This window comes from Plodia interpunctella, chromosome 29, assembly GCF_027563975.2.
Source record: "Plodia interpunctella isolate USDA-ARS_2022_Savannah chromosome 29, ilPloInte3.2, whole genome shotgun sequence".
Classification (NCBI taxonomy): Eukaryota; Metazoa; Arthropoda; class Insecta; order Lepidoptera; family Pyralidae; genus Plodia; species Plodia interpunctella.
The window spans coordinates 1553627-1567212 of record NC_071322.1 but is presented as its reverse complement, the minus strand read 5'-3'; the positions used below and the strand labels follow the sequence as shown (position 1 = coordinate 1567212).

The 13586-nt window shown below is 35.9% G+C and overlaps 1 protein-coding gene across 1 annotated transcript; it reads right to left on the bottom strand.

Moving 5' to 3' along the window:
- Positions 1-1694: 1694 nt before the first annotated feature.
- spo (spook) lies at positions 1695-9095 on the bottom strand. The gene is made up of 2 exons (XM_053766424.2): positions 8669-9095; positions 1695-3074 (listed from the first exon to the last, which is right to left on the bottom strand). Exons 1-2 carry the CDS (start codon positions 9018-9020, stop codon positions 1837-1839), a joined length of 1590 nt encoding a protein of 529 aa, XP_053622399.1. The 5' UTR covers positions 9021-9095; the 3' UTR covers positions 1695-1836.
- Between the last annotated feature and the right edge of the window lie 4491 nt (positions 9096-13586).

Here is a 13586-nt window from a genome sequence, read left to right as displayed (position 1 = left end):
TATGAGACTTTTTATCGCAAGAAAAGAACCAGCAATGTGTAGTATATACGTCTCACTGGCGAACTGGTGCCGATCGTCCTGAAAACTGTAAATTAGTTTCAACGCCATCTGTAACTGCTGCTAGGAAAGTTTTCGCTACTCCACACGAGATGGCACTGCAAGCCAAAGTGTATTTTTTTCATAACCAAATATTTTCTGAATGTTGAATTTTCCCATTTTAAAAGTATTTTTCATTAGATGGAAATTGTGTTTTAAAATAGGAAATATTTTATTTAATGTTTTAAAAACATTTTCTAGCCGCACACTAGCGCCTTCATCAAATGCCTCATTGGTCAGTCGTGCTCTTCGTCGCGTTCCGTTGTTTTCTATATGCCGGCTCCACACTGTCGTCGAACAGTTCACCAAACTTTGGCAGATTCGGTATACATTGCTGGTTTTTCATTGCGGTAAATAAAAGCATTCGTACTAACTGCGCAATGTTCACGCATTCGCGTCGGATGTGTCCGAGTTCGGCCACAGTGTGGTGTTGGCATAATATATTCGGAGTTAAGATCAATGAAAGAATTAGGCAGAAATTCACAAACTCAGCCTCACTCGAACTATTTTTAAAGCCATAATGATATTAGATTGTCTAAGGTTTGTCTAATGGACTGATGACAGCACTAGTACCAATAGGACCAAGAAGCAGAAAAAAATTTTGAAATGTGATCAGGGATATTAGGATAAATAAATAAGTATTTCAATTGCATTAAATCTATAATTTCAGTACTAAAGATTTATTCTACCAATCACAAGAACATACTATTTCTATTCAAAGTTATTATTTTACTACAAAAATATATATTTCCACTACATCATATTACAAAATAAACTACACTACAAATTGTTCAAAAAAAAAACTTTATGAACTACGAAATGCATAAAAAACTAAAATTATCATCAACAGTTCTAGATATTTAAAAAAAAAACCGAACATTCCATTTTTAATTAATACCACAAAACAGCCAGTGATGATTTCTCAAATTTAAAATTTATAAAATAAAAAAAAAAGAAAGAATTACCATAAAATCTAATTTTCTTACGGCGAAAGTTTGCCAGGATTTTTTCTGTGGGCAACATTATTTCTACTAACAAGAGTGCACAAGGTAAATAAAGGTTAGGTACCGTGACTATTAATAACTACTTATTAAAATCGTATAAATGCAATAACTTTTCCCCAAATAGAGGAAAACAACCTTCTTATCTATTTATTACAATCTTGAAAATATAATTTATTCAATAATTCTCAAAATAAACACTACAGATATACAACAAATTTTTATACGACATCATTGACAAGGCGCGATTTTTTTCAAAAAAGTTAATTGTAACTCATTTTTTAATTATATTATATAGGTATACACTAACCATTTTTGTACAATAGTATATATATATATTAGAAATGATAAATATACAAATTCATTTTAAAATTTGATAATGGGCTATATCAAAATAAGTAGTTAATTAAAAATATTCTAATTTATCACGTAAATGCGCGGCAAAAGGAAATCAATGAATATCACATACTTCGAAATAACCTAAGTTATATTTTCAACAAATAAATTAATTTTTTGAGCGATCACCCTTAGACTGACATGTTTTCTTTTGCTAAAATATTTAATTTCGTAAAATTATTATCTTTTATCAAGCTTTTTATGTGACTACTCAGTTTCACTACACATTGATTAAAATATATATATATATTTTTACATAAATTGTTTATTTTTAATGATGTTTCGAAATTATTCATTTTAGCTTAAAAACATGTGTATTTTAGGAATATAACTAGTAATAATATCAGTGTTTCCTCGGGACTAAGTACAAATTGAACGTGTCTTTAGGGAGGGCCACGCACGCCGGCTTCTGTCGCAAATCTTCAATATTCTCAGCCGCCACTTCAAACTCCTGCATTATATTGGCAAACATGACAAAACTCATAGATGTAACCAACGTCTGGCCAATGCATGTCCTTTTCCCGATGCTGAACGGAAGAAAATGAGGTATGTTTTTCTTAACTGACACTACTTCTTTCTCCACCTCTATGCTTTTGTCTATGGGACCTGTTCTTTCACTGTCGGACTCCATACCAGAGTCGCATTGAGATTTCCTCCTGACACGTACTTTGGAAAGCTCCAAAAATCTTGACGGATCAAATTTCTCGGGCTGACTCCAATATTGTTCTGATGTATTCAGTTCGTAGTTGTTAATAAAAACGATTGTCCCCTTTTCTACTCCATAACCGGCCACGTTGGCGTTTTCTGTTGCCACATGGGGCACGATGGGAGATGACGCGTATCTGAGACATTCCAGAATGGTAGCTTCAGTGTAAGGCAGTTGTCTTTTGTCTACTAATCCTACAGCTCTTTTCCCTTTAGTAAACGCATCAATCTCTGCTCTTACCTTCTTTCCTACTTCTGGATCTCTCGCCACAGCTGCTAAACACAACATAACTAAATTCCCCACAGACGAATGACCCCCTAAGAAATCTTCAAGCATAAATATGATAGTATTTCTATCAACTGTCGGATCGTCATGCAACACTCTCAAGAGACCGTCTAAGAAATCTTTTTCAGGGGCATCCATGTCCAAATTCATTTCTCTCTGGTTAACAATCCTTGACAGGATGAAAGATCTTATATCGTGTGACCAATTGGACAGCTTTTCCATGTGTTTCTTGTAAAACGGTGCCAACCACGGCAAGAAGTCTACAGCATAGCCTTGATTGATTTCCCAGAAGATCTCGTCGAAGTGGTCGACGATTTTCCTGAATTCCTCGTCTTCCTCGTCAAACCTAACATTGCACATGTAATGTGCGAACATGTTCATTGCTGAGGACATCAGTAGAGGCTTTAAATTGATGCTGGACTCCGTAGATCTGGTGATGTTCTTCAGGGTTTGGACGAGCTCAATTGCTTCGAAGGTGGCAACGCTGCCGATCCTGGCGTAGCTGTCCGTGTGCTGCTTCGGTCCGCAGTGCCTTCTAGCTAAGTTCCTCCTTCTGAGCTGAAGGTTGGACCAATCGCAGAGGGCAAGAGCTGTGGACAAGAGAGAATGAAGATTAGTCAAGTCAGACTTGAATTTGGACCAGTTTATAGCGTGTGGTGCCGCTTTAAAGTAAGGGAGATATTGCCTATAGGCATAGCATTCCCAAGGAGGATTGACCTCAGGCAGGGTTCAGTTGTAATAAAAAATATGAATGGAATCTTTATAATATTATGGTTAGTTGCTTGATATTTACACCTAATAACCTAATTCTAGTTTTAATTATATATAGGTAATAGTATGTTTTGTAATATAATTATCGTTACAGTATAAAGTAAGTCACTTCCTGTCTGTCCGTATGTATGCTTAGATATATAACATCATGGACTGGGTTTTGATGCGGGTGATGAAGATGAAATGGGTGGCGAAGAGTTTCAGAAATAATTGATTTTATCCAAAGTCCATCAATAACGGACTATTATTGCGATCCCCTCGAGTACTGACCGGTGGGTCAGCAGGCAACCGTGAAACAATGGTTTATGCATAAATCGATTCTTCGCGATTAAACAAAATTGAAATTCGCTCCAATTATTAACGATAAATCGTTGACCATAAAATACAAATTTGAATGAATGAAATTTGAATAACTATTTAACCTACACATTTTTTGGAAGTTAAAAGAATCAGAATGCAAAAACTCCTTTTATATTTGGAAGTTAAAAGAATCGCAATCAGAATGCAGAGACTCTTTTATATTTGGAAGTTAAAAGAATCGCAATCAGAATGCAGATAATGCTTTTATATTTGGAAGGTAAAAGAATCAGATAGCAGGGACTCTTTTTAAGAAGACGATAGTAAACAGCGCAACGTCATAAAATTCAGCTTTTGAAAAATACATGTGCATATAGTTGTTTCTATTGCATTATGCATCGCTCTACTTTGAATCCTAGATGTTGGAATAATTTATGGTTTTCACAACGAGAAATGGACAAAGGTGCAGCGAATAGACGATTTTCATGCAGCATGTACACTAACGACGACCGCGATGGGCAGTAGTAAAGTCTTGTCTCTGAACCGAGAGGTCCCGGGTTCGATCCCCGGTCGGGTCATGTCGTATATTTCGAAAATATCTTTCTTCAGAGTCTTAATTTTCTTTTTTCTTTTCAATGTTGTTACGTTTGGCCACAAGCTCGCGTATCGTGACCGTAATGTTGCGTGAAATATAAAAATACAACACAATAATAATGTTAATCTAATTATCTCATTTTAGAATAAAAAGGTACAAAAGGGCCTGTTCAATGTTGGCTTCAGCCCCATGAATGCCTCAAAGGACCGGCTCCCGATGGGCCCGTGGCTGAACATGCGTACCAACATAATAATAATAACTTGTCATGTTAGTTAAATAAAAAATAAACAATAGATCTAAATTAAGATATAAAATAAAAGGTTTATGTATATTATATGTATTTGTTATAAAATATAGTATCGTTGAGTTGGTATCCCATAACACAAGTCTCGAACTTACTTTGGGGCGAGCTCAATCTGTGTGATTTGTCCTAATGTCTTTATTTATTTATTTACAAATAAATGTATATAGGGAGAAAATTCACACATATTGAGCTAGCCCCAAAGTAAGAAACTTGTGTTACGGGATACTAACTCAACGATACTATATTCTATAACATATACATATATAGATAAACATCCAAGACCCAGGTCAAACTGAAAAAGATCATTTTCCATGTTGACCCAACCGGGGATCGAACCCGGGACCTCCAGTGTAGCAGTCCGGCGTGATGACCATTAGGCCACGGAGGTCGTCAAAACAGTGAAACTGACAGATTCCCAATACTTTGCCGGTTGTTCATTGCGATATACAAAAGCTCTCATACGAACTGCGCAATGTGCAGTCAGCCGTGACGCCATCTGTCTGAATTCGGCGACTGTGTTTACCCGGCATTTAGTACACTAAAGACGCAGGTGGGTGATATTTTTATGTGTAAGTTAATTTAGATTGTTTTTTAGTAGTTAGTATGAGTGTTTTTATGTACCGCACTGTTATAGCAACGTTTACCGAAGCCGTTAAAGTTTGGCAAACTGTTCGACGACAGTGTGGAGCTGTCACGAGACCATACACAGCAATAAACAACCTAGAACACCCCTCTTTTCGCGATGTCGGTTAAAAATGGAAGTTATATGTTAATCTGTGCGGTTTGCGTGTCATTATGATATAACCACACACCGTTGAAATTGAAAAGAGATAAAAAATTTACGAGTAAATAGAGCAGAAAGTATAGTAAAGTAAATCAAGTAAAAAGACACGCGATGTAAACACTATTTTTTGATTGATTAATTCGAAGACGACCTCGGTGGCGCAGTGGTAAAGTTCTTGCCACTGAACCTAGAGGTCCCGGGTTCGATCGCCGGTCGGGTCATGATGGAAAACGATCTTTTTCTGATTGGCCCGGGTCTTGGATGTTTATCTATATATATTTGTTATAGAATAGATATAGTATCGTTGAGTTAGTATCCCATAACACAAGTCTCGAACTTACTTTGGGGCTAGCTCAATATGTGTGGTTTGTCCTCATTTATTTATTTATTTATTTATTTATTTATTTATTTATTTATTTATTTATTTATTTATTTATTTATTTATTTATTTATTTATTTATTTATTTATTTATTATTTATTAATTAAGAACTGTTGCATAGTAAAAGTTATAATATGTAATGCCTCGGATCCTATATTGAAATAGTACATTAATATAATTGCAGTTGAAAATTACAGCAGAGGCCATATAGCTAGCCCGAGCCTTAGGCGAGGGCTACAATAAAGCATAGGCTGTAATTTTCAAATATGACGTTTTACAACATATTTGCGAGGAATTAAATCTTTAATTACTTGTTAAAGTAATTTAAAAAATTCGATCAATTTTTAAAATTACTTAAATTTACTTAAGTTCACAAATTAGCGATGCGCGCGCATTGATCGATCAGCCCTTTTTTTTTAGACAAAGGCACAAATAACAGCCAGTATTAGTAATAAAGTAAAATGAATATATTTGTGTTTTGTTACAGATAAATGGTTGTTGTAAAAAAAACTTGTACGTTTTACTTACATTACAATAACGCATACCTAAGTGCGTAATGAGTGATCCTTTACGAGAAAATCTATACTATTATTATAAAGAAATCAAGAATCCATTTTGACTGCACTTTTCTATTTGCTCACGCATGTATCAAACAGATCGTGATACTGTCTAGGTATTAACACGCGGGCGAAGTCGCGGACAATTGCCATTTTTTTTTTTCTATTTATAAATTACGTGTTCTTCTTAAGAACGAAAATGTGTTTACAACTTTTTGACAAATGTTATCAAATTACTGCAATACAAGCTCAAAAATGTGTGTCGCGTGAAAATTTGTCTCGCTAAGCATTTTTTTTAAATCGCGCAATTTTCGGCCATGCGGCCTACATGAAGGTCAAAGTCATTTGACCGGCTTCGGAAAAGCGAGGTTCGTGATTGTAGAAAGAAAATCTGTTCAAAGACAAAACAGACAAAATTTTACACTACTTTATACATTAATTTTTGAGGGTGGTTGATTTTTGAAAAAAGTAGCCGTAAGTATTGAACGGGGTTCTTCAACTATAAACATACGAAATTTCATCAAAATCGGTCAAGCGGTTTGGCCGTGGAAGCGGAACAGACAGATAGATATATAGTTTCCAATTTATATTATTATATTAGGTTTACTAGATATTGCCCGGCGCTTCGCTCCGCTACGTTATAAATAAACGGGTGCAAAAATTAAACGCAATTGGGCCTCATTAAATTAAAAAAAAAAAAAATATGGTTACTTCCGTGACCATAATTTTTTATGTGTGTGTGGAAGCCCAGGAACCCGTTTTCCTACTTTTTCTTCACCATTTCGAACGGTATCAGGCATCTGTAGCTGTCAGACGATTGGCACGATTCTTGCAAATAAATTTTTCTTTCTTACCCTATACAGAGCGCTAAAGAATCGCCAGACGCCGCCTATCCTAACTAATATCATAAATGCGAAAATAAGTTTGTTTGTTACCTCTTCACGCTCTATCTACTCAACCAATCTTCTTGAAATTTTGCACACATGTAACTAATTTGAAGTACGGAGAAGGACGTACCATACGGAGAATGGTACCTGTCATTCCGGAAAAATACCTAACTGTTCCTGTGGAAAATTCACGTGGACGAGTCCGCGTGCAAAAAAAAGCCAGTGATTTGATAAGTCCTTGAGAATATAATTTGTAATGTGAGCACAAAGATATGAATTACAAGAGTTCATTGGGATGGGTCAGTTACGTACAGTCGACATCATATAAAACTACCCAAGCATCTCAATCTCGCCGTAATAGTTAACTAGCTTTGCTTGCGGATTCGCCCGCGTGAATTTCCCACGGGAACATTTATTGTTCCAGGATGAAAGGTACCCTATGTCCTTCTCCGTACTACGAACTATATGTATGCAAAATTTCAAAAAGATGCCAGACTGCACTGGAGGTCCCGGGTTCGATCTCCGGTCAGATCAAGATGGAAAATGATATTTTTCAGATTGACCTGCGTCTTGGTTGTATATCTGAATATGTTTAGAATATATGAGTATTAATAACGTTGAGTCAGTATCCCGTAACACAAGTCTCAAACTTACTTCGGGGCTAGCTCAATCTGTGTGATTTGTGCCTATACGAGTATATTCACACAGGTATAATATTTGCCTGCGCTGGGAATCGAACCCAGGATTTCCAGGACAGGCGTGGTGACTACTACACCACGGAGGTTGTCGATCGAAAGAATGGAGACGAAAAAAAGCGGTGTCTGGGATTCGACTCCGAGGGAAGACAACGGAAGAGCGCTGAAATGAAACTCTAGTGGGTATTTCTTCCCGACCCGTCGGTCGGGAAGAAAATTAGAAAATAATTTCGACGGGATTTTTATAGGTGTTTTTTTAAATGGCAATTTATTTTGAGAACACTCTATATGTAAATAATCTTTGTCAGTACAACTTTATGAGGCTAGGCTAGACTTTTACACTATCGGCAAACAGTACGACTAAAGCGACCTCGACGTACATTGCTTGTTTTCCTTAAGGTAAAAAAAACTTACATACAAAAAATACGCAATGTACCATGTAGATAGATAAGATATATAATTCTTATAGTCTATAAATTATAGTCTTATAATTAAAAAAAAACATAAAATGAAACATATTGCCGTGCTGCAGCAAGGCGAAAAGGCTACAGCTCAGCGAAACTTTCTGCACCTTAGTACAGAAACACTGAAGTTCAGTGTTTCTGTACTAAGGTAAGTTAGTTTAGTTTATTTCAGTTATGTACGATGACGATTCACGTGGGCATTTCTTAGTTCGCCGTTAGTACCTAAATAGTAAATACAAGCTGCGCCCTGTGGCTTCGCTACTGTTGGATATTTGTATAAACAAACCTTCGGTAAGAAATTATCTAAATAACAGTGAAAATTGCATGAAAATCCGTTGCGTGCTTTAAAAGAAGAAAGCTTAGAAACAGACAGAAATGAAGGACCATTTTGTTTTATATAACAACAATGAAATAAAGAATATTTCGAAAAAAAAAAAATAGATAACTCACAATTATTCCTGTCGCCCGCGAACAGCTGGTGAAAACGCAAGAAGTCAGGTCTCCCGCCAAAAAACTTGCCGTTCTGGTTCAAAACCTCACGGATCAACTCCAAATTGTTGACAACCAGACATTTTGCACCCCCCAATTTTATACTGAAAATATCCCCGTACTCCTTAGCTAGCTCTGTGAACGATTGAAATGGCGATTCGTGCTTGCCCAGGACGTGTAAACTTCCTATAACTGGCAATGGCGTAGGTCCCGGTGCGATTTTTAACGCTCCATACTGGCTTGTTTTTTTTCTATAAAATAGTATATAACCAGCCAGTACGGCAGCCACAGACAAGATGATGAAAACACTCATTTTTTAATTTTCTAATAAGAAAAATTTCATGAGTGACCGCTTGGGCAGTTTTGCCGGCACTACGTTGGATGACTCGAGCGCGGGAATTTATATACTCGTCATTTACATATGGTTTCGTATTTACCAGGTCACGATGGCGGTATGTTAGAGCAATAGCGCCTTTATTTCCTTGTAATAGGCATGTAGAGGGCGGTAACGTAAGGTTGGCGCGCGAAATTTGAAGCAAAATCTATCCAAGTTTGTTCAAAACGCGAGCTCAAAATATTATAATTTTTATTTTACGTTCTTGAAACACACAACTTGAGGATTTATTTGTTGTTCTTTGATGGGATTTTATCATTTTTATTATTATATAATTAGATGCAAGTTTGTATCATTGTTTACATATTGCTTTTTCGGTGGATCTAAATACTTTTAAACAAAAATTTTTTAATGGGGGTTTGGCCAAGCAAAATTTCGAACTACTTAGACTATTTTAACGAACGACGGGACTCCAACCTGTGACCCGAAAGGTCCCAGGTTCGAATCCTACTTGTGCCACGTGAGTTTGTATACCAATCTGACTCATTTTACTTTATAGTATTCACCGGCCAACACTTTACTTTCGGTGAAGAAATCCATCGTGAGGAAACCTGGAATCTGGTTGATAATCATCGAATCTGAGAAATAGAAAAGGCAAAGGGAATCCATTCCATTAATATTGCCATTTAAAATCACTTGCAATAAAAAACAAGCTTTCGACATTAGAACGGTTTTAGTGTCGTGAAAAGTCTATTCGTGAAACAGTTGATGAACTGGAACATCACGAAATTATTTTCATGCAACTGGTTTCGGGCAATACAACCTGGCCGAACTTATCAATCGTCGTATAAAGCGGGTAATTCATTATTTGATCACACGGTATGGTGTATGGTCAAATCGCTTACTCGAAAAAAATATTTTTTGCGTTCATAACAAGTGACCTTATCCTAACATGCATGACGTTTCTATTAAAACCTGTAAGTGTGAATAATAATAATATTCTTTGTTAATAAAAAAATGAGTAAGGTTTATCTCACCTTCTTATTGGCTATACATTCCAATAATATCATATAGGCAAAGCAATTTCGTTTCTTTGTTTGTTACTCTTCACGTCCTATCTACTCAACCAATCCCTTGAAATTGCAAATGTGCAGGAGACATAGCATACCTACCTTTTATCCCGGCAAAATAACTGTCCCCGTTGGAAATTTACGCGTGTGTAGGTAGTTCAAAATTTGGAATTGTTTATTTCCAATTTTATAAGAGGGACATAATTTAAAATCCAAAAATCATTTGTTTTTCTATAAAATTTAGTACACTGAGATAATATATTAGATAATATATTGAACAACATTTGAAACCAATTAAGATTGTGAGAGACTAGTGTCTGAACTAAACAGAGTTTGTATCTCAGCACGCCAGCCCTTGCCCACTAGGTAATAATGCTCGTATATTGTTGTAACACCCCTTTTATACCTATATTTTACGCAGAAATAAACGTATTATAAAATAATACTTTAAAACACATTAAAACTTGCACGTCACGTCAGCCACACTAATAAACAATTATATCGTCAAATAAATCACCATTTTTATTATAGTCACCATTATGGTCTACAAATTTTGTCATCCATGAAAAAAAGAATTAGTTTGACTATTTGACCACACGGTGTGGTCGTACAATGAATAACCCCAAAAGGCACACTCTGTACATGCTGAATATATTCATAAATTCGACAACGATTTAAATCCAACAAGAGACGCGCCCCCTTCACGTATTTAAATGATTTTGCATGTTGACGTCAAACTTTAAAAAGTCAATGGAGTTTTTTTTTTAAATAAATATTTAATATTTGTGTTTGTGTGTTATTCTGGCTGGATATCGTAAGAATTATTCACAATTTTTTCTTAAAATTAAGTTCAAAAATTTTGTTTTGACACATGCTTTTATTATTAAGAGACAATTTGTTGACATTGTCTAATGCGTGACAAAAAGAGCATGTCTGTGCAGAGTTCCCTTGGTGGGAGTCGATTCTGAGCGCACCATCTGATCATGCGTATCAAAATAATAAGTTGTCACGGAAACTGATGCGACATGGGAAATTTCAACTCTGTAAGACGACTGGAAGTAGGAGAAATAAAATAAAAGCTTTTAAAAATGAGAGACTTCTACTTCTTGTCTATGTCCTGTAAAAGAAGTTGAGAGATGTCTATGGAGTCTATGGAAGACAAAAAGGACTTAGGCTAACCTTAAATAGAGTCCTTTTTATTTGTAGCTCTTTAGAAGGTGGTTCGCAGAGCGTTTCGACGCTGCGGCCGCGCTCTCATTACGATCCGTCAATTTTCTCGAGGAAGGTATCATTTCCAAAATCATTCATAATCAATTTGTAAAATTGTAATGACAGCGCGGCCGCAGAGGTTGGAACTGACCCGGGATGAGAAAACTCCAGAACTGTTTCTATGGAATACGAAGTGTCTCTTTTCCTTTAACAGTAATTTAAGCTTTTTTACACGAAAACAAGGAAATATATTTTACAAAATTGTATATTCTATTAGTGAGTCTAATACATTTCAGTATGCTCAATGCTGCCCTGTATATGTATGTAGGTATGGCCGAAAATATTGATTTTCAAATGGTCTCCGATGAATAAAAATGAGTTATGTTGCTATGTCTTATATTCCACGTGTACCTACACCGATTAATTGTTTAACATCTTTCTATTACCACTTAGAGCTATTTTGTTGCAACAACGCAGCACGTTGCGGCTCCGTCGTGCTGTTGTTTTCTATAAATAGTGTTCGATTGAAGTGCATCGATGTACATCAAAACTCCATACAATTTTGACGTAACGTCAACGTGACAGGAGGGGACGGAGCGCAATGTGTGCCATTGTTATTAGGTCCACTCATGGTCCACTACATATTAATAAAAATAATCTACATACTACCTATCACTTCTAAACTGTACGTTTGTACAAAGATCAATATTGTTTAATCGCGTTTGACTATACATATTTATGATTTCTGTTATTAGATGGCAATATTTGATGCCAACGCACAATATTTGATCGCGCAATGGTTTGTCTCCGATCAAATTATATCAGTAGGTAATTTGTATAGTTTTTATTTTCACTTTTTACGATACACACTCGTCATAATATTGGAATTTATTATTTCAGTTTCACCTCTTTTTTGAAAATCAGTTGATTGTTATATTACTAGATGGTTCACGGCAGTCTGGCGGTAAATTGTAAAACAACAGACGAATTTTAAAAAATTACAAAAAATTTTCAAGCGTATTCCGTGTTTCCATTTATCATAGCCGTGAATGAAACTACACGCCCGATGAGAGAGAGATACCTAACTGTAAATAAATACAACAAATAAATATTCTGTCTCTTTCTAGAATGTCCTCGTCGAACAAAGCAATAGACGCAAACAAATTCAACCAAAACATTGAGTAACATTCTGGGGTCATACATGTACGATTTAGGCCAAATCATTCATTACAAAATGGCCTCCCATTCATTCAACGCTTGTCCCTTTCGCGCACATACTTAAGACGCTAAAAATAAACAGTCTATCCCGTTCTAATAACGGTCACCGGATTACATTAGGCAACTAGGACACCGTCTGAGTTTCGAAGATTTTTTTTCATGTTTTATTAATTTTATTTTCAGGAATGATCGAGATAAGTGTAACGGGAAAAGAAACGGGATCTCTCCCATTTCCAGGACAAGATTATTGGACAAAACGGAAATGAGTAGAATAGAATGTCAGCATCATCATTTAAGAACGTCGTTCTTGTCGGTGGAGTTCCTTCCATCTCTTTCTATCCTCAGCCATTGTTTTGACCTCCCTGTACGATATCAATCTTGCTGTCTCCTTTATTTGGCGTTCCTTTTCCTCTTTCCGCTTCTATTTTGCCTTCTATTATGTTTTTAATTAGATTATCATGTCGCACAACGTGGCCAAACATTTTTCCACGCCTCAACTCTATAACTTTTAATAACGTTCTTTTTTCCTTTACCAGGTCTAATACTTCTGCATTTGTCTCCTTTTCTGTCCAGTTTATTTTTTCATTCGTCTCCAACACGTCATTTCGAAAGCCTATCGTACTCGATCCTTTTTAACCATAGTCTAGAATGTAGAAACCGCTATTAATCTGGAAGAATTTACATTTAAATCATTCTACAAATTTATTTGTTAAACAAATTGAAAAACGCCCGACTTTCAATATTCATTTCGCTACAACTTTTGAACGGCTGAACTGATTTTCATGAAACATGGCTAAGAACACTCGGGATAAAATTATCTATGACACAAAAAAAACTAAACGAAAATCGGTTAGTCCGTGTGGGATCTACGATGCCACAGACGTTACAGATATACGTGAAAATTATAACACCCCTCTTTTAGGACGCTAAAAAAAAATAAAAGGGAGTTAAAAAGAAAATTCTGTTTAAATTCTTACAAATAATTGGGCCCATCAATAGACTACAACAGCTGTTCAGCCAGCATGCTTGATGCATCTGTCTTGGCAGT

Bases quoted from the DNA above. Each gene is read 5' to 3' on its own strand.
- spo (XM_053766424.2), bottom strand. From the start codon at position 9,020: ATGAGTGTTTTCATCATCTTGTCTGTGGCTGCCGTACTGGCTGGTTAT. The intron at 3,075-8,668 runs GTGAGTTATCTA...TCTTGTCCACAG, and splicing joins CGCGGGCGACAGGAATAATT to CTCTTGCCCTCTGCGATTGG.